Source organism: Penicillium mononematosum, assembly GCF_028829835.1.
Source record: "Penicillium mononematosum strain IBT 11891 chromosome Unknown utg000002l:1.0-8112719.0:1.0-8118358.0, whole genome shotgun sequence".
Classification (NCBI taxonomy): domain Eukaryota; kingdom Fungi; phylum Ascomycota; class Eurotiomycetes; order Eurotiales; family Aspergillaceae; genus Penicillium; species Penicillium mononematosum.
Genome location: NW_026643272.1, coordinates 4,771,952 through 4,791,311, shown reverse-complemented (window position 1 = coordinate 4,791,311; position 19,360 = coordinate 4,771,952). Strand labels below are relative to the sequence as shown.

The following is a 19,360-nucleotide window of genomic DNA, read 5'->3' as shown; positions in this document are numbered from 1 at the left end:
CCCCAGGGTTCGTTCCTCTGACAGGTGCATTCCAACCCGCTTCCTGCAGGTAATTACATCGCTTTACTCCATACTCTGTGTGTAAGAGTAGGGCCCCATCTCTGTGTTGTCGGGACCACGAACATCCCTTAGCTTTGAAGTTAGTGGAGAAACCGGAATGACGCGGTTAGAGACTTCCCGCAAAGTGGCTGTAATGGGCTTGGTTTATGATCCTTCTGTCATAACTTTGATTGGAGTTGACTGGAGTCTGTTAGACCATATCCTGATACGATGTCCGAGACTTTCTAAGTTTGAAATACGTCAATACAAATGGCATCCATGGCAACAGACACTAAGACGCGAATCTTTGAGACGGATCTAAACAAAGAAACCCGAGTCGACAAGCGAATCCAACGCCTGTTCCCAATCGGAAACGGCTGGGGAAGAAACCTGTCAATGATCTCCCAAGCATACGGGGCCCAGGCCCGTGTACCTTTGAACAAAGAGAAAAGAGAACCCATCATATGCAACTCCCAGCCCATCGCGGCTTAAGTCGACCTGCCTTTCTATCCCGCGAACCTTTCCGTCCTGCCGCGAACCTAATTTACCAATTCCCTTCCACATGGTCGTGCCAGAATCTTACCCCGGTATATGATTGGCCTCAACCGGTCAGAGGATCAGTCAGAAAAGAGACAGCTCCTCCGTAGATACCTCTTCTCTCCAGAGCTCGGATGCATCAGGAGATCAGGTGGCGGAAAACAAAATGAGGCGCAGGATGTCCGGTCAACCAATGTCAACCAAAATTTAAGAAGCCAACACGAACTACTCCGTATGTTGTATGTTGTAGGCGTACTGAAACAAGGATGGTCCGTTAGCAGCCGAATAATAAGACAGCCGGTGCTCTACTATCCGTGCAAAAATGCGACTGGCAGAGGGCAGAACTCCGAAGGTAGGACATGACATAACGAACTTGAGATGGCGAGGGAAAGGATTCTCCTTGCTGTTCTCGCCCATTCTGCGAGCTGTGTCTGCGGTAGTACGGAGTACATCTTACATCTTACATCGTACATCGTACATCTGGTACATCAACGGAGAACCAAGTACATCTCCGCTGGAAGTGACTCGTACAAAATACGGGGTAACCAAGGTGATCAGAGTGTACTTTTGTATCAAAGTCAAGATTGAGATGTCTTTGTTTGTAACTGGACTCTGGAATATTAGAGTATGTTAGTCCTAGAGTGATAGTTCGAGGCAGCCAATTCCGATGCTCGAGTCAAATAAATTACCACCGCGGCCCAACCCCTTCTGACACGCCTCAAACAGTGCAGACTAGGGCTGCGTGGGCAACGGTTACAGGCTGCACACAATTATTGTATGCCCAACCTCCTCAATTATTAGGCGCCGTGCATCCACAGCGGTCAGATGATAAATACGAGGGAATTATACAGATGTGATAAGCATATAGGGTTTGTTATAGAATATGTAAGTACTTGATGATACTGACTCTGTAGTTAAAATGGAACATTGAACACGAGATAAACAGTACTCCGTATACGGAGTACGGAGTACTATTTATTCAATTATTTGAAGACTCAGACTTTGTCTTTTCTTTTTTCTTTTTTCAAAGTGGAAGTGTTTTTGGGAGAATTGTTTGGTAAAATTGAAAATAAGGTACCCGTTCCCACAATGAATGTCCCATTGGTTGAGACGGGATCAACCCGTTATTTGGGGTTTTAGCTGGTTTCGGTTGGTTTATTTGGTTTTATTTTGGAATTTTCTGTTTGGTTTATTTTTGTAAATTAGTTTATTTTCTTTTTATTTTTCGTTTTACTTTCGTGTTATTTTTGTATAATTTCATAATTTCAGTATTGCAGAGTATTCAGATTTCTCATACGAAAGGACCCAGAACCCCTCTCCTCTCTCTATGCGCCTGCGATGTCTCTTTTATTCCCTCTGTTTCTTTATTCTTATCATTCTTATTCTTCTACTCTGAATACTTCTAAATTTTCTATTCTCCTCCTATATACATTCCAAGTGAACCTCATATATTCCAAGTATTTCGCCACGGTGGACTGATCTGCAACGACCTAAAGTCGTTAATTTACCGTCTCCACGTCCCCGTTTAGGAGCTCGAGCTGTCACCGCGTCAGGGGCTCACCCTCGGTCCTCCGATCCCTCCAGTTTCCACCAGAACGGGTCTCCTCCTATTCTGGATTTTCCTTTTTATTGCATCGTGCCCGGTCCTCAGTCCTTCCAGATCGCCCACTACATGACCACCGTCATTCCCCCTCCAACTATCTCGTCACTCCTTACTTTTCCGTCAATGGGAACCCAATCGTCTGGCTCGAACTAATTCTCGGAACATGATCACCTGCTGCAATTGATATTCCCATATACATACACACTCACTCGGGGATACCGCGAAAACTTTCCCCTCTACATAATATTGTATGAACCGCCTGATCTTCCGAGAATGTCGGGAAACTGACCTGAACCCCCCTAGAACCCCTCCACATTCCTCTCTCGATCTGCTGGCAGACCTGAAGAGACATCAATATGACCGTTACATATGATACACCCACCCGGGGGTCACATACCTCCATGGCAACCCTCGAGGACCGCTTCGAAGTTATCAAGGAGATTGGTGATGGAAGCTTCGGTAGTGTTGCCGTCGCACGCGTACGGACCGCCGGTGCTCATATCGCTCGCAGAGGCACTATGGTATGAAACAGCAAGATTGGTGGTGTATTGTGCTTCCACTGACTCATCGGCTAGGTTGCGATCAAAACGATGAAGAAGACCTTTGATTCCTTAGGTCCATGTCTGAGACCTGCGAGAGGTCATCTTCCTCCGAACATTACCCATTCACCCCCACCTAGTCCCTGCCCTCGACATCTTTCTCGACCCCCTCTCCCGAAAGCTTCACATCTGCATGGAATACATGGATGGCAACTTATATCAGTTGATGAAGGCCCGTGACCACAAATACTTCGAAGGCAAACACGTCAAGAGTATCCTTTACCAGATCTTGTCCGGCCTGGACCACATCCACGCACACCACTTCTTCCACCGCGATATTAAGCCCGAAAACATTCTCGTCTCAACCTCCGCCCCCAATGATTCCGCTTTCAGCCGCTACTCTAACCTTGTTACCCCTCCCTCCACCCCTCCTGTCTACACTGTGAAGATCGCCGACTTTGGCCTTGCGCGTGAAACCCACTCCAAACAACCATACACCACATATGTCTCCACGCGCTGGTACCGCGCACCTGAAGTGCTTCTCCGAGCAGGGAGTATTCGGCCCCAGTCGACATGTGGGCAATGGGCGCCATGGCAGTTGAGATTGCCACGTTAAAGCCCCTATTCCCAGGAGGTAACGAGGTAGATCAAGTTTGGCGTGTTTGTGAGATCATGGGTAGCCCAGGGAACTGGTACAGCAAGTCGGGCGCCAAGATCGGTGGTGGTGAATGGCGTGAGGGATCACGCCTGGCTCACAAGCTCGGTTTCACATTCCCAAAGATGGCACCACACGCGATGGAATCCGTGCTTCAGCCCCCGATGTGGCCCGCGGCATTTAGCGAGTTTGTCACATGGTGTCTCATGTGGGACCCTAAGAACCGCCCAACGTCTACACAGGCGCTTAACCATGAGTACTTCGCCGATGCGGTTGATCCGGTGCGGCCCAAGTCCTCTACTTCGTCGAGACTGCTGGGTCGCAAGCAGTCCGAGAAGAGCTTCAGGTCACCAAATCTTACCCCGGGTGACTCACCTACATTGTCTTCTAAGCCTTCGTGGTTCCGGAGATCATTGATTGTTCGGTCGGACAGCCCTGTACCTGCTGCAGAGGATAGCCCCGCCCGGCCGTCAGCTGTTACTCAAGTCACTGTGCCCGAGATCCAGCCTATCAAGCCGCGGCCCGCGCAACCTAAGCGGGCTACCTGGGCAAACGGTGCACCAATGCCAATCCTTCCTTCTATCCGCCCTGTCTCCCCTCTCTCCAACTCCGTTACAGCCCAGGCGAACGCCACTTTGGCACACAGCGAGGCTTCCAAGTCCTCCGACACATCAGCTAGCTCAAAGATCGGTCGTCAGTTATCCCTCAACTCCCATGGGAATCACTACTCGGACCAGAATCGCCAAGAGGCTGAAAGGATGCTCAACGGTTCCGGGACCAACACTCCAACCACGAAGGAGAGTTTCTTCTCTCATCTGCGCAAGCGCGCCCGCAGATTGTCTGGACAAAACCAAGCAGCCCCAGCTGATGACGTCGAGGCTAACGCAGGTTGCATCCCTTGGTCGAACCGTTCATCCGTGGCTCTGGACGGGCCAACTAGTGAACCAAAGCAAGGTTCTGACTTGACCGAGCTGGACAAGGCTCTTCAATCTGTCAAGTACTCATTGGACTCGTCCACACTGAGCAACGTCCCGGTGCACTTGAACAATTCTGCTGACAGCCAAACCAAGCGTCAGTCAATGCCCCAGGTCACCAGCAACAACGCTGCTCCTATCTCTAGCAGGACTCGCCGTGCTATGCAGATGTCTACCCACCCGGTTCACCGGTACGAGACTCCTGAAGAGGAAGATGAGCTGCTTGATGAGGTTTTGCACTCTGCCAGCAAGGCAGCTAGACGCTTAGCTCAAACTCAGTCAATGGCTGCCGACTCGCACAGTGGTGCTCGCAACTCGCGTGTACTGCAGAACCCGTATCCTACACCGTCACCCACGGCCAAGGACAGTGCTACGTTTGGTCAACAATCGACACCTAGTAGGTTGAACATTCACAAGATTGATCCGGCGGCCCCAAACCGCCACTGGCCCACCCCCCTTACGAGGAGGCCGAGTATCACAACAAGAAATCCGACTACTTCTCTCGTGGGTCTAACTATATCTAAGTGCCCCAACCCCCCACCTTGAACCACATCACATCCTTTTGAGTTGCGAAAAAGCACAAAAATTTGGCAAAATTGCGCAACAACGGAACAAACACCGAGCAACCTACATAGCTCAAGGCGTATGGATTGGGATATATTCTTTTTCATTTTCATCACAAGGTCTGGCCATTTCAGAGGGTGTTTTGTCATTTTCTTTTACATATGGGCATTGGGCTTTCGCCCTCTTTGCGAGTTTCTCATTTCCCCAACATTCATACCCCTACAGCCCTTTTATAGATGGATCCGGGCCTCGTTTCTTTTTCCTTTTCATGGAGTCCTTTCATTTATCGTTTACCAGGGGCGTGATTTCTTTCCTTGACGTTTGATACCACATGCGCAAGTCGCATCATATACCGCATTTCCCTCTACCTTATTAGGTATTCCTCACCTTCTCTTTATCCGACATGTCTGATATCGGATCTGCACATTTGCATCTCATTCTCGATGAATATTGCGCTCTTTTTCTTTTGTCTATATAATTTTCCCCCCTCTCTCCCCCACCTGTACATTGTCCGGCTACAGCCACTCCCATCTTTATTCTTCTTGTCTATCATTTTCTACCACTTATTTATCCCTGCATCTACATATTCCTGTCATAGCCCTTCCTCCTGCCTCGATTTCTTGTATCATTTCCTCTCCCTCGGCGTGCTGGCTTGGGTCCAGCCAGTTCTATACTCTTGTAATATACCTCCGCTTTGGCTGTTGCGCCATGCCCATACATACATCTTACTACATATGCATTGAATCTACTCAAAACTTACACTAATATTTTATACTTGATGTTCTTTGTAAGCTTATTTAACATTTTCTCTCACAATTCGCCGTATTCCCTAACTGGTATGGGGAGCCGGTGGTGATGGAAAACGATGGACAGCTTGGGAAGGTGGTATTGTTGTGCTAAAAACTATAGTTTCAGCATATGCAGAGAATTAAATATACAGCTAAAAACATGCTATTCTATCTCAAGATTATTATACAGTGAATTTAAAAATATCACATTGCATCTGTACTTCTCACATGGATGGATACCAGCGGAACAACGATCATCCGTCGCAATCAAGATTTCCTGATTGAGACTGCTCTGCTCGACTCTACCAACTTCTTTTTTCCTGCTCAATTGCCCTCTAGTGCAACCTCACCAGTCGAAACTAGACTGGCTATATAGCTTGGGATCCAGGCTGCAAACACGTTAGCACATTCAGCACGCGCTCCGGCAAGCACTTTCCACAAATCGCGGGCCGATCACCACAAAATCAAACTGCCCGCCAACAGCTACGAACTTAACCTCGCGCAACTGAGCTCCAGCTCTGTCCCCGGAATAAAGCAATCTATTTCCCTGCCACCTAGCAAATCAACACCAAACTCGCCAAAATGTCAAGTCAAAGACAAGCCTCTTCCGCCTCTCAAGTCCCCCACCTCTCACCCGCCGAACTCTCCTACCTCTACACCTCTCTCAGCCTTTTCAAGAACCCAATCCGACCAGACGGCCGCTCACCCACACAATTCCGCCTCTCTCCGCCGAGACTACTATCCTGCCCGGCACGAACGGCAGCGCGCGCATCGGGTTCGCAGACGGCACGCAAGCAATCGTCGGCGTAAAAGCGGAGGTCGAGAAGACTGTTCTCGCAGCCGACACGCTTGACTCACGCAGTCTAGCGCAGCATGGCGACGCACTGAACCGTGAGGGCGAAGAGGGCTCGGCCGCTGTCTCGGGACAGGGAGAGTGGGTGCAGATGTCGATCGAGATTCCCGGGTTTAGGGACGATGATGCCCTGCCTGTATTTTTGAGTGAGATGATGCGGGAGAGTCTGGTTGGTTCTGTTGCTGGTGGGGATGTGGATGGCGCAAAGGAGATGGCCGGTGGATTGAAGGGGAGGCTCGTTATTAACAAGCGGTGGCATTGGCGCTTGTATATTGATGTGAGTTTCTTGAAATGCTTTGATTTTGGGGTTATGGTTCTTCTTGGTGGTTCCAAGGGTATGACTTGAGCACTGCTAACATGCTATCTATAGGTCCTGCTCCTCTCCCAACCTCTCGCATACCCCCTCCCCCCTCCTCTCGCTCACAACCCACCTCGCCCTCCTCAGCACTAAGCTACCGAAACTCAAGTCCACGGGCGAAGAAGATCCCTTCTTCGACGATGACTGGGCTGCCGCGGAGTATCTCTACCCCCGCTCCAATACTTCCAAATCTTCTCTCTCCGCCGCACCATCATACCCTGTCCGCCCACCTGTAACGCTGCTTGTGATCGCCGTCGGTGAAAACGTCATCTTCGACCCCAATCGCGAAGAAATCGCCGTCGCAGACGCCGTCCTGGCCATCTCCGTTACGCGCAGCAGTGACTCCGAGACGTTGAAATTGCTATCCATCCGCTCGATCGATCCCCCCCTCCCGCCTCACCCAGCCTGGTATCCCCAATTCCGAAAATGTGAATATGCTTGGTGCTACTGCTGCGCCTGGCGAAGAGTCTGGTGGCCAGGAGGAGGTTGAGGGTGTCTGGCGTCCGCGCAGAGGTGGTGTTAAGCGCGGTGTCATTGCACGTATGGTCAAGACTGTCCTCGGCAAGGGCGGTGTCGGTGAGGAGGTTCTTGAGGGACTTGAGGGTGTTGAAGTGCAATGATTGTCTATTTTGATCCATATCTCATGGCCATGTATGAGTAATAAAGTACAGCATTGCTTACGGTTGCGACATTGATATCTGAGTTAATATGTCGCTGCTTCTGGAGTTTGGAGAAAAAGCGTCGTGTTTCGATTAAATCGTCCCTATTCATCGTTTCGATTGAAGTTGAGGTAACCCTTCCTATCGTAGCTGGACTGAAAGTCCACTAATGTACAAAATGGATTGAACTCCATTTACACCAACGTCACTGCTGGAGTGGTCCCTCCATGTTGGACTACCCACAGCCAAACCACATAGACAGTATATGTAGCATATGCCATACCTAGCTATATCACCGTAGATAGGAACAGAAACAGCCTACCCCAAGGTTATGTATGTAAGGAATAACAATTACCAAATCCCCAACCACTTCTTAACGGGCTTCTTATTCCCCTCCCAATCAACAAACTCATTCTTACCCTCCGCACCCTCAACAGCAGCAACAGGCGACTGCACATCAACCTCATTACCACTCTCATCCTTCTTCTCAGGCTCCGCCTCCTCAAGCCCATGTGCAACACGATACTGCTTCCTCTTCTCGGCATCCTCAACGCGACGGTGTCGCTGTTCCCGCACGAGCATCGAGTTGTGCTGCACATGCATGCGCCACACAGACAATGCCTGCGAGATCGTTCCAATGGGCGACGTCAGCAGACCTGACCAGGATGGTAGCAGGTGGGCGAACGGTGAGGTTGCTTTGAAGTTTGTTGTGAAGGTGAACCCGGCGCAGGAGATTAAGACACTCTGTGTGTTGGTTAGTTATCTGGTTATCTGGCTAGTCCTTTTTGTATAGCCAGAGCTAGGTCTGTGCCGGAAACTCACCATCGCAATCCAGATGTGGATCCACTTGCTCGTCAGGAACTTAAACATCACCGTTCCCTCCGGCGGGAACATGCCCGGGTACTGCGTCTTGTTCTGCTGAATGCGCTCTTTCTCCGTCGTGCGCGGGCCATACTCGAATGGTTGGCCTGGGGGTGCGTTCTTTGGAGATGGAGTCGTGAGGCGCTGGGGGTGAGAGGGCGGTCGGAATCTGTCTGGCTTTGCGAGGACACGAGGCTTCGAATTGGCATTGGTGTTGCTTTTGCTGGCTTTCTTCAATGCGGCGCTAGTCGAGGTGAAGCTGCGTCGCGCGCTTTGGCGTTGGAGGACGCGAAGGGTCAATGCTGAGGGCGGGCCTCGCGGGAGGAGAAAACCGGGGATTGGAGTGGGCATTTTGGAGATAGCTTCCTTGCCCTTTTGCTCGTGTGGAGGGGTTGGATGATCTTGTTGACTTCTAGATGTGGAACCGTAGATGCAATTTTTGGAGAAGGTTTTATATCACGTGACTACATCGGGACATCGGATGCCGATTGAGTCGAGATGCTCTCACCCGGCTGACCGCATATCCTAACTATTTTCGGGGAGGGAAAAAATTATAAGACCACTTGACCTTGGAAATGTTCACATGGCTTAGTATCCATTATTTCCCGAGTTTCCCACCAATTGAAATCGTCTGAGAATAGCTTTAACCCGTTGTCCGAGTCATTTCCAAAGTACTACGAAGTACAACCTAATGAAAGGTCATTGTCCAGGCCTACTGCAACCTCGGCAACAGGCTAAATTGCATTCGTTGCCGAGAATGAATCGAGAATAAACCGTTTCTGCCTCAGGATCCACACATCGGACCACCGGCCAGCTTGAGCGAATGAGAACCCTGCTATTTCGAAGCCGCAGTGGACCGGGGATTTGCTCCAGTTCTCCAGGGGGGAAGGGGGTGAAAGAACGCGCGTGTAATATGAGCACAGTCGCCAAGGGCATCTAGGGTGAGAGGAATTGAGTGTTTTTGTTTGTGAGGCTTCGGTGCATATGCACAAGCAAGTTAGTCAGGAACCTGTTCTGAGCTACTCAAGTGATGATGAGTGATGAGATCATGGAGGCGGGATATAGGAGACAGAGGGTACAAGTTGATTCTTTGCCACAAGCTGCCAGTAGCTGTTCCCATTGTAAGTCCAAGCAAGAAAGCAGCAACAAGTACGGAGTAGGAGTGTAAGGGTCAAGAGTACAACAGCCACACCGAAGATTCCGGTTGCGCCCGTCTACCTGAATCATCTGACTTCTGATTGGCGAGAGCGGCAGATTACGAGAGAGAGCGTCGGGGCCAAGTACAAATAACCAGATTTTCTTTTCTCCCTTCCCATTTTTTTCTGTACAGTACAGTGTCATAATATCCTCTTTTTTTATTATTCTTTCCATAATACTTCACAATGCCTCCTAAGAAGCAAGAATCTTTCGCTCCTGGTAAGCTACCTTCCCTCCATTGAGAAAGATTGAACGGGGAGGCGCCATGGAGAAGGAAGGAAGTGAGAGTATCCCAACTCCTGAAATGGCAACACTCTTTGTTTGGACGATGGTGATTGACATTACTTCCTCGCCTTTACTACCATTGCGACTCCTCGTCAACCCAATCATCTCTCAATTGCGGATCACCGCAACCTTTCCCAAAGCACCGCGCATGAATTCTTCAAAATGACTACCTTCGATGTCTTCTGCACCTTGACTATCATCGACATGCGCGAAGCCGAGCGTGCAGAAGCCGCCCTCGTTGAAGAAGCCAAAAAAGAAGCCGACAGAATCGCTAACCTTAGCTTCTCTCCAGGCGACGCCGCCAAGGGTGCCAAGCTCTTCCAGGTAAGTTCATCGTTGCTTCACGCGCAGGAAAACGAAAGTGAAAATCTAACAGCTCTTTTTTTTTAGACCCGTTGCGCCCAGTGCCACACCGTTGAGGCCGGCGGTGCCCACAAGGTCGGCCCCAACCTTCACGGTCTCTTCGGCCGTAAGACTGGTTCTTCCGAGGGCTACGCCTACACCGACGCCAACAAGCAGGCCGGTGTTGAGTGGAACGAGGACACTCTGGTAAGTGCCAACTGCCGCCTTCGCCTCACCTCCGATCGCGCACTAACAATGCCTATTACAGTTCTCCTACCTCGAGAACCCCAAGAAGTTCATCCCTGGTACCAAGATGGCCTTCGGTGGTCTCAAGAAGGCCAAGGAGCGCAACGACCTCATCACGTACGTTACCCGCGACTCCACACCCCCTGAACACCGAACTGACAATCCCACAGCTACCTCAAGGAAAACACCGCATAAACGACCTGATGTTCTTTTTTAATTCCCCGGCTTTTTTTTTGTTTCTCCCCATAGAAGTCTGGGATTATGGCGCCATGGGGTGATTACCGGATCTCCCAAGGCAACCGGGCCTGTATTTTTATTACAATTTCCATGACCCAAAATAGATTTGATCTTCTCCTCTTTTGGATATTCTTTTGATTAGAACGCACTGCAAACGGGGATTATGCAAGTCTATCTGAAGTGTTTGAGATTCTTCGGATTATCATGGAGGTCTGACTTATGATTGGTCGATGGTCCTGGCTGTATCGATTGGGCAAACATGGGCGGTCAGGCACGGAGATACTTGACGGTACTTGCCCGGTACCTTGATGCTGGCTTCGGAGACCAGACAGAGAAAAGTACTCGTCCAGTATCTTCTTTGTACCTTTTCGGTATCTGATGTGTACACACCTTGTTGGCCTCGAGTCTCAGCACATGACCAGCAGGGGTTAGGCTGATTGGCCCAACCTCCTCGACTTGGATACAAGTGAGGGGATGCTTTCTCTCGTCTCTCATTCCTGATTCCTGCATTGCTCAAGGCGTTACGATCCCAGTTCCATATTAATCTACAGCGTGTTGCCCTGATCGCATCTTGTTTAACATCAACTATCGAATGCACTTATCTCAGAACAATCCTGTGTTGCCTTCTAGAATCCAATACCTGCCTTGTCGCATCGCATCGCATCATACCTTATCGCATCTTTGGCGTGGGGTTGATCGCTCAGATATCTTCTGTAACGGCTAGCGCAGGCGATACCGTCCCAGCGCGTATACTAACTCCTCTAGTTTACCCAAGGAGTCAGAGTCTTTCGACCGCAAGTGATCCCCACTTATAGGCATTGGTCTGCGCTTTGTCGCTGAGAACTGCAGTGCCTCTTCTTCTGAGGCGCGACTATCGCGATACGCCGTCCGGGATGCTGGACGAGTTAGAGCAACGTCTTCGACGACCATCCATCCCTGGACGCGTCGCTCGAAGACTTCGAGAACAATACCAATCCCCACAGGTCCCCAATGTTCACCCTGCCGTCCCAACACTCAGGATTCCGATCTGAAGACTCGGATGGGGATGACGGAGAGATCGAGGACCCTGCCCAGGAGCGCTGGTCACCCCCAGGCTTCCATCCACCGGAATACGTCCAGGGCAGTGGATGGTACCGCCATCAGCCCTACCTGCGCAAGGATAACGCCAACGCAGATCGCTTACAGCTGAAGCCCACAGTTGGACTCAGCGTCTCCCGTCCCAGTCGCGGGAGCCAAGTCCACAGTATGAGGATGCGCTGGAGGGCCCCGCGAAGAGTAGACAGGTCGATCGCAGCACCCCGGGTGACGTATCTGTCGCGGCTAATGTGCCTCTACCGGCGGGTGCAGATACCCCCATCCACGGACGATCCCCAAGTCCGCCTCCGGCCCCGAGTACGGGGCGCACACCATGCCACAGTCCCGAGGATGACGGGGTGAGCTTTGGTCCGGAGAATCTGAGCAATTGTAGGCCCTGTCTGATCTGGTTTCAGTTGCAGGCTCGGGTATACTAACTATTGTTGTGAATGGATAAAGACATTCGTTTTGCAGTGCGCGCAGAAGTCCAGCACCGAGAACCTATTGCCGCGATGTTTGGCTACCTGCGCTCAAAGTTCCAGCGCATGACCAGCTCCAAGTCTAACACCACATTATCTATCGTAATCCTCCTCCTTTCAGTCGCATTCATGCGCGCCCTGGTCCTCCCAGGCCTCCCACAATCGATTCCCGACCTAGTAAAGCTATCCGGCTTCGCGCGCTCCTTCGAACCACTGATATACTACTCAGAGAATGGCGTTCAGCAAATCGGCACCCTGCAAGAAACCGGCGTCGCAGTCTGGGACCTGAGTGAGTCCGTTCGCGGTACAAACATGACCAGCGCACCCATAATCGTGCGCCAACTAGACGAGCTCTCCGACTCCCTAAAGTCCCTCTCCCTCGAGCTAACCCGCTTCTTCGCAAACGTCGACTCTGACATCGACTCCATCCTCATAGTAATGGACTGGGCCAAGCGCGAGCTAGAAACCCTCTCCGCCCAGCCCCCAAGCACCCTCCCTACAATAGTCTTCGACAACATGCATAACATGCTTTCACGCCTCGGCGCGCTCGAACGCTCAGCGGAGATCTCCGACAACGGCGTCTCCGCAACCTCAACAACAACAACGCCCCTCGGCCACCTCGTAATGGCCGTGTTCGGGCCAACCTCCGCGCAGCGCACCCGCACAACCCTAACCCGCACCTTCACCGAGTTCCTCTCCGTACTCGAAGAATCAATAAACAGCGAACTTACCCATTCAACCGCTCTCTTCGCGCTCTTCGAGTCCATCGACCGTCAATTCCTCAATCTTCAGCGCACGGTCGTCCGCGAATCAGACGCCCAGGAACGCGCAGAGGGCGAGATGCTTTCGTCCCTATGGACGCGCGTGCTGGGGCCGGATGCCGCGGCTGTTCGCAAATACGAGAAGAACAAGAAACTCCTCGCCAATGTTCGCAGTCGCACTGTCGCGAATAAACATCTCCTCGTCGACCACCGCGGCCGGCTGCTCACGCTCAAGGTCAATCTCGAGACGCTGCGCCGGAAGCTGGTTAGCCCGCTTGTGCGTCGGAATGACTCTGTCAGCTTTGTTGGGTCGGTTGATGGGAGTGGAGGGAATGGGAATGGGCATTCCGGGTCTCCGGGCCGCATGCTTGGGCCTGTCGAGGCTGTTATCGACGGGCAGATCCGTGGGTTGGAGGGGACGTATGATTATCTCCGGACTGTTCGGGAAAAACAGAAGGCGAAGCTTATGGAGTTGGTTTATGGGGCTGGGAGAAAGCCTGGTCGGGCTATGATTGATGGATTGGAGGGGAGTGACAATGATGAGTGAAGGCTTGAGGATCCTGATCTTGTCTATTGTCTGTACGTCCTTTTGGCCTCATTTATCTTGGCGTAGCATCCTGTTTTCGGTTGGGTTCTTTTGTCTCTCCTCTCTGGCGTTCTAGGGCATATGCGGGCATCTGCGGGCATCTGCGGCTGCGGGCTTTTCGTGGGAATATGGTGGCTTACCTGCTGTGCCTCTTTGAATGACTGTCTTTGTTGTTTTTCCTTTCTGATTTCGCGGCGAATATGCAGGATTGCGAGGAAAAGGGATAGAAACATGTGGCGCCAGCTGGTTTGATTTTACTTCATGGTGCCGTGCAGTTATGGGTTTCTTTGTGGATGTATGAATGAACTTTCTTGCTGTTCATAGTCATTATTCTTATGCGACTTTCATATATCATATATAAGTCCCTAGTTATGCATGGGAAGTCCTCTATACGGTTCATGCTTGTTCCCAAAATGTCTTCTAGCTTATAAGACCAAGATCAAAAGGATCTCTAAAGTAAGAGACCCGAAAAGGCATTTAAAGCGACATTCAAAAGAACGCCTGAAAGGGAAAAAAGGAAACCTAGCGTTTAAACACACTAGAAGTAATGAATAATGGCACGCGGCTAAGTCTTGCGTAGATAGCGTCCTATAAGTGCTGAGATCAAGTTCGTTTCCTGCTTCAATGTTATAAAAAGTCCTCTGTATCACACTCTCCCTTTGTCTATCCACCATGTTTTCTCGCTCAATCCAAATATTGGCGGTTTGCCACTTACGTTTGCCGTATTTCGTATAGAGAGGATCAATTGCTATACCATATCTGCTGAAATAGCTGTTCCGTCGCAGTCTTTATTGTTATCTTATGCAATGCAATGGACTGCGTCAAACGTGTATAAAGGAATACCACGCCACGCTATATATATGGCCAGAGTATCCCTTCTCCGGTGCGTTGAATGCCCATTCTCAATATTTATATATCCCGGGGTTTAACTTGCCGCGAAAGAGTTGAAGGAGATATAACCTTCCAGCTACCCTATGCCTGCGAACCACGAGGAACTGGAGGCTTTATAGCATATAACCCTGATGAAAAAGGTATGCGAGATGGGGTCTTGTCCGTGTTTCCTGGTAACCAGACCATGGAGCTGGTCCTATGAACCGACCTCGAACCATGGCTGGGTGAGGCCTCGTCGGCGGCTATGTGATGCAGGTATCGCGGAAAACAACGGTAAGTCATGCCTGCCTTTGGTCTATCTGGATCAACCACTTAAAGATCTCAGATCCGTGCGTTTCGGTGTTGTTTACAGGATACATCGCGGCCCAGCCCCGGCAGTCTTGAGGCAGTACCCATCGAAGATATGGAAGTGGTTGGAGAAAGCGAGAGGCAGAAAGGAAAAAAGGACGCGACCCAACCTTGTCTGGAAGGATCTAGAAGACCATGGGAGCGAAGAATTTTACTCTCGAAGGCACTACCGGAAAAGGAGCCCGGGGAGCAGCGAGAGATGCTTGAAGAAGTCACCCAAAGTATTTGGAGCTTAGTGAAAAGAATTTGATCCACAGACTTTGGTTCGCCCCAGCTTTCTTGCCTCGACAGCCCCTTAACACAGGAGGCTGTGAGACTATCCATCGAAGATGGTAAGGTTAGCTACGTCTACATGAGTGGTGGCGAAGCAAGACACACCTTTTGTCTACAACGGTAGACCTCTCCATATCGAAGATGTTGATATTCCACAATATGGTCAAGATCATTTTCCTTATCTGTGCTCAGCGAGGCTATGCATGGAGCCAATTCGATGCTGTGGAAGCGTGCCTCGATGATCCGGAGAAGAAGAAGAGACAGTCTACGCTATGCAGCCAGTTGGTTTCGAGTACAGCGCACCTAAAATTGGCATCACGGACTGGGTTTGACAGCTAAAACAAGCTCTTATGGTTTGCGAGACTCAGGGAATGCAGTGGGATAAGGAGCTATGAACATGGATTTCGCCTTGAGATAGGAGTTTGTCAGTGAAAAAGGAAAAGTGAAAGAGAAAGGTGATGCGAAATGCAGTTGCTCTTATATCAGTTAATGGAGTAGACGTAGGAGTCACGGACCTTATTAGATCACACTCCGATGTCTATTCATAGACTCCTATTTGAAACAAAATCGATCAATCCCTCCCTTCTTTCGCGATTCTCATGGGTAAGAGTCCCCTTCAACATAGACTCCCTCAGCTCCATCGTCAGACGGGGCGGCTTCTTCATGAATCCGAGTCTGATCAATCGGATTCTTCAGGACTTAATGATAAAAAGAAGAGCAGAAAGAAGGTGGCTCCGCGCCCAGTGCCCCGGATGACGGCCAACCCGGCCTTTGATAGCTTAACCACTCGCCGTCAATTGCTCGGTTCTTTTCAAATGAACCTGTCTGCTGTATGGGAAGGCGCATAAACTGGAAGCCCCTTAAGCGCGCGAATGGCAGATGCTTGAGGAGCTCATGTTCCGGGTCATAATTGCATATATCCGCTCTGGCCAGGATGACCGTTTCATCGTGCGCAAACTGTGCATCAACGAAGATAAGAACAATAGGAATAAATCCACCTGTCAAGTCGTGGTAGGCTTCGACGATGATCTCCCAGATGTCTTTCAGCTCCCCATCAGGTACGCCGGCTTCCCCGTTCTTCCAAGGCAAAGCGTAATACTCCTGGACCCATTCACCAGGACCAGCACCATCGCCAACAAATTCCGCATCGGTTTCATCGGGCGTCAGCCTGAGCTCCTTGAGTCTCTGGGTCTGTTCCTCGGTTAGACGATTTGTGAGGAAGACCAGAGATCGCGCATCGGAGATCACTGTTTCCCATGGAGTCTGAACTGAGAACCATGGTTTATCCGGGTGATAGAGTATCTCTATCTCGCTGGAAGAAGGGCTTGGAAGTGAAAGACGACCAAGTCTTGCTGTTTCCGCACAGATGGTACTCAAGGGCCTCCGGAACGACATTGCCGGCTTGTCTCCCAATCCGAACAGGCGAGAGACGCCGAGCTGCGCCGAGTCGATATCGGAAATAGGCTCGCTAAGATAAACCAGAGCCCCATCTTCATTGTTCCACCCGAAAGTAGTATACCACATGTGATATTCTTTCCAGAAAGCTACGAGCTCTCGCCGGGTCCTGAGACCGTGTCGATCCCACGGGATCAGTTCCGCAGTCATTTCGGGAATGTCGGTTTTCCAGGGCTTGCTACATTGGAATTCGTTATCCTTTTCCCAGTCCGTGGCTACTTTTTCCATGATGGAAGAAAGTGCATCTTGGATTGTCTTTTGTGTGTTGTGGAGCTCCTCAGTTGTGGTATGATAGAGGACAAATATGACGAGATGTGTCCTACCTGGACGGCGATCCCAAATAGGCATCTTTACGGGGCTGCTTAACCTATCTGCGATGCCGGTTACGAGCTCCATACTAGGCAGAGTGGGACATAATGCGGCAGTCACGGCCTTCGCATATAGCTCTCGCCCCAGAATTGCCGAGTCAGCTGTGAATGGCTCTCGGTCGGGGTCATGCATCACGAAGCCCTTCCAGTTCCATCCATAATTCCAAAGGGGCCCTGCGTCTTTGTCGACAGAGTAGAAGGGGAATGGTTGAACATCTTCCATTACAGATCCCTCATAATCAGAATTATTCGTTTCATTACGATCATAAGGTGAAAGCGGCGGTGGAAGACAATTAGCGCGCCTCGCATGTACAGAAAAGTTGTCGGGGTCATCGTGCAATCTTTGGACAGATATCAAGATGACCGAGATCACATGTTTCGTATCCCAAGCAAAGTTGTGGTTCCCAGAGAGTTGGCGTTTGGTGGCTTCGTCTGCCACGATGATTCTTGGCCGACCTGACCGATATGCTAAGACAGCAAGTGCATGGATGTTGCTCGCGCTATCCCGGTGTGGGCCCGGTTGCGCGATAGACGCGAGGAGCTGTCGGGGTGGCGACCATATCTTGACCTTGGAGCAGGCTTCTCCTTGAAATTCATCTCCGAAGTATTGCTCAGAGTGATGTTTGAGGTCTTCCTTGAGGGTCGATTCCACAAATCCAGCAAGCTTCTCTTGGCTAGTTTCATCCAGATCTGTCAAGAGGACAAGTGGCCATAAGTAGTCTGGCCTCACGGGCTCTTTTGGAGGTGCAGAGTTGCTTGAAAAGGACATGCTGACATTTAACAGATATAATACTTGATTGATGTGTGCCTGGAGATCGAAAGAGGAAGAAGATCTGCACTGAGGCGAAAGCCAGATTAGGCCGGTTGAGCACCACGATGAGTACGTTATGGCACCTCCACAAAAAAACAAGGTAAAACTCGAGAACCGTCGGAGGTCTGTATTTACATGGCTGTGAATCAAAGAAGCATAGCTTAAATTGTCATGGATAACTACATCCACTTTAATATAAGGTGGTTCAGTCCGAGAGAACGAGAGTGGGGGCCACGGGACATGTCAGAATCGCTTCACTCCAACTCGACGACTCTCCCCACTATCTCGCCATGTTGAAAGCCTCACGGTCCATGTACATCCAAGGATCGCAACGGAATAGCTCTTCTATCAGACCTGCAGTCGGAGTGTTATCCCAAGCAATTGACCCGCCAATAATAAACGGAGTCCGCAAACCACGCAAACCAGGCGGTAAGATGCCGCGAAACATTTTCCAGACTATAATATTGCTAGTGCTGACTTGTCACAGGATACCAGGATTCAGGTGCAGATATTGCATGCACATTACGTTCTAGGGGAATCGAGGTCATCACACCTCAGTTCTCCCCTTCTACCGCCCAGCATGAGGGCTGGTGTTTCCCGGATTCCGAAGAAGGGATATATTCCGCCGTAAGCCAGGGTGCCACACACCTGTGGGCGAATACTATCGTGTTTGCTTCCCATCCTCTCCAAACAGCATTCTGTCTCGATAGTTATGCCCCGACTCTACGGGTCGTAGGCCAACCGCCGGGTTTGGTGGAGAAGTTCGATAACAAGATGTACCTGAACGATAAATTGCGTGCGCAAGGAGGCTTTACCTTGCCTCAATCGTGGGTAGTGAACTTGGGAGATGATATATATGTCCTACTTCAGTCAATCCCCAACTACCCCGTCGTCGGGAAACCGGTTCGTGGTCGCGGAAGCCACGGCGTAAAGGTTTGCCATACTCCTACTGAGTTGAAAGACCATATCGAATCACTATTCAGGGAATCACCCGTGGTACTCCTGGAGGAATTTCTCGCCGGCGAGGAAGCCACAATAACCGTGATGCCTCCGTCCCTCGACCGAGCGGAGTATTGGAGCATGCCTCCCGTGGTTAGATTCAACCATGACGAAGGTATCGCGCCGTACAATGGCACAGTGGCTGTTACTGCCAATTCCCGTGTTGTCACTAAGGACGAGATGCGGGATGAATCGTATGAGGAGGTCATGCGTCAATGCGAAGAGGTGGCGCGTCTCATTAGGGCTACGGCTCCTATCCGCATTGATGTCCGGCGATTCCGGCATGGGTCGGAGTTTGCTATTTTTGATGTTAATATGAAACCTGTAGGTGCTTTCATTTGAATTGTGGCTGCGGTTTGTATGCTGACCTTGACCGCTAGAACATGACTGGTCCTGGTCGACCAGGTCGCGAGGATCAAGCAAGTCTGACTGCTATGGCAGCGGCTGGGTGTGGGTGGGATTATCCTACACTATTGGAGAATATATTGCATGGAGCTTCGACCCTGGAGACATTCCGTCAATATCGCTCTCCTTTGTAAATAAGTGCATGTGAATGTGATGTTGACCGACTTGAATGG

At 50.5% G+C, this 19,360-nt stretch overlaps 9 protein-coding genes across 9 annotated transcripts; 7 read left to right on the top strand and 2 right to left on the bottom strand.

Moving 5' to 3' along the window:
* Nucleotides 1-309: 309 nt before the first annotated feature.
* Nucleotides 310-531, top strand: N7519_003626 (uncharacterized protein; the record flags this gene model as incomplete). The annotated part of the gene is made up of 1 exon (XM_057290404.1): nt 310-531. The coding sequence occupies one exon, from the start codon at nt 310-312 to the stop codon at nt 529-531; it is 222 nt and encodes a 73-aa protein (XP_057151606.1).
* A 2,004-nt stretch (nt 532-2,535) lies between these two features.
* N7519_003625 (uncharacterized protein) lies at nt 2,536-4,893 on the top strand (the record flags this gene model as incomplete). Its single annotated transcript, XM_057290403.1, has 4 exons — nt 2,536-2,700; nt 2,755-2,800; nt 2,859-3,272; nt 3,317-4,893. The coding sequence occupies 4 exons, from the start codon at nt 2,536-2,538 to the stop codon at nt 4,891-4,893; spliced, it is 2,202 nt and encodes a 733-aa protein (XP_057151605.1).
* Nucleotides 4,894-6,281: 1,388 nt separating this feature from the next.
* Nucleotides 6,282-7,530, top strand: N7519_003624 (exosome non-catalytic core subunit RRP42; the record flags this gene model as incomplete). The annotated part of the gene is made up of 4 exons (XM_057290402.1): nt 6,282-6,317; nt 6,368-6,819; nt 6,923-7,235; nt 7,315-7,530. The coding sequence occupies 4 exons, from the start codon at nt 6,282-6,284 to the stop codon at nt 7,528-7,530; spliced, it is 1,017 nt and encodes a 338-aa protein (XP_057151604.1).
* A 390-nt stretch (nt 7,531-7,920) lies between these two features.
* N7519_003623 (uncharacterized protein) lies at nt 7,921-8,781 on the bottom strand (the record flags this gene model as incomplete). Its single annotated transcript, XM_057290401.1, has 2 exons — nt 7,921-8,313; nt 8,392-8,781. The coding sequence occupies 2 exons, from the start codon at nt 8,779-8,781 to the stop codon at nt 7,921-7,923; spliced, it is 783 nt and encodes a 260-aa protein (XP_057151603.1).
* Nucleotides 8,782-10,074: 1,293 nt separating this feature from the next.
* On the top strand, nt 10,075-10,859 carry N7519_003622 (uncharacterized protein; the record flags this gene model as incomplete). The annotated part of the gene is made up of 4 exons (XM_057290400.1): nt 10,075-10,236; nt 10,303-10,461; nt 10,523-10,617; nt 10,671-10,859. The coding sequence occupies 4 exons, from the start codon at nt 10,075-10,077 to the stop codon at nt 10,693-10,695; spliced, it is 441 nt and encodes a 146-aa protein (XP_057151602.1). The 3' UTR covers nt 10,696-10,859.
* Nucleotides 10,860-11,727: 868 nt separating this feature from the next.
* On the top strand, nt 11,728-13,598 carry N7519_003621 (uncharacterized protein; the record flags this gene model as incomplete). Its single annotated transcript, XM_057290399.1, is given in 3 exon segments — nt 11,728-11,934; nt 11,946-12,201; nt 12,286-13,598. 3 exon segments carry the CDS (start codon nt 11,728-11,730, stop codon nt 13,596-13,598), a joined length of 1,776 nt encoding a protein of 591 aa, XP_057151601.1.
* Nucleotides 13,599-14,777: 1,179 nt separating this feature from the next.
* On the top strand, nt 14,778-15,488 carry N7519_003620 (uncharacterized protein; the record flags this gene model as incomplete). Its single annotated transcript, XM_057290398.1, has 3 exons — nt 14,778-14,801; nt 14,854-14,940; nt 15,342-15,488. The coding sequence occupies 3 exons, from the start codon at nt 14,778-14,780 to the stop codon at nt 15,486-15,488; spliced, it is 258 nt and encodes an 85-aa protein (XP_057151600.1).
* A 360-nt stretch (nt 15,489-15,848) lies between these two features.
* On the bottom strand, nt 15,849-17,741 carry N7519_003619 (uncharacterized protein; the record flags this gene model as incomplete). Its single annotated transcript, XM_057290397.1, has 1 exon — nt 15,849-17,741. The coding sequence occupies one exon, from the start codon at nt 17,739-17,741 to the stop codon at nt 15,849-15,851; it is 1,893 nt and encodes a 630-aa protein (XP_057151599.1).
* A 332-nt stretch (nt 17,742-18,073) lies between these two features.
* Nucleotides 18,074-19,321, top strand: N7519_003618 (ATP-grasp fold subdomain 1; the record flags this gene model as incomplete). Its single annotated transcript, XM_057290396.1, has 3 exons — nt 18,074-18,212; nt 18,271-19,106; nt 19,163-19,321. 3 exons carry the CDS (start codon nt 18,074-18,076, stop codon nt 19,319-19,321), a joined length of 1,134 nt encoding a protein of 377 aa, XP_057151598.1.
* Between the last annotated feature and the right edge of the window lie 39 nt (nt 19,322-19,360).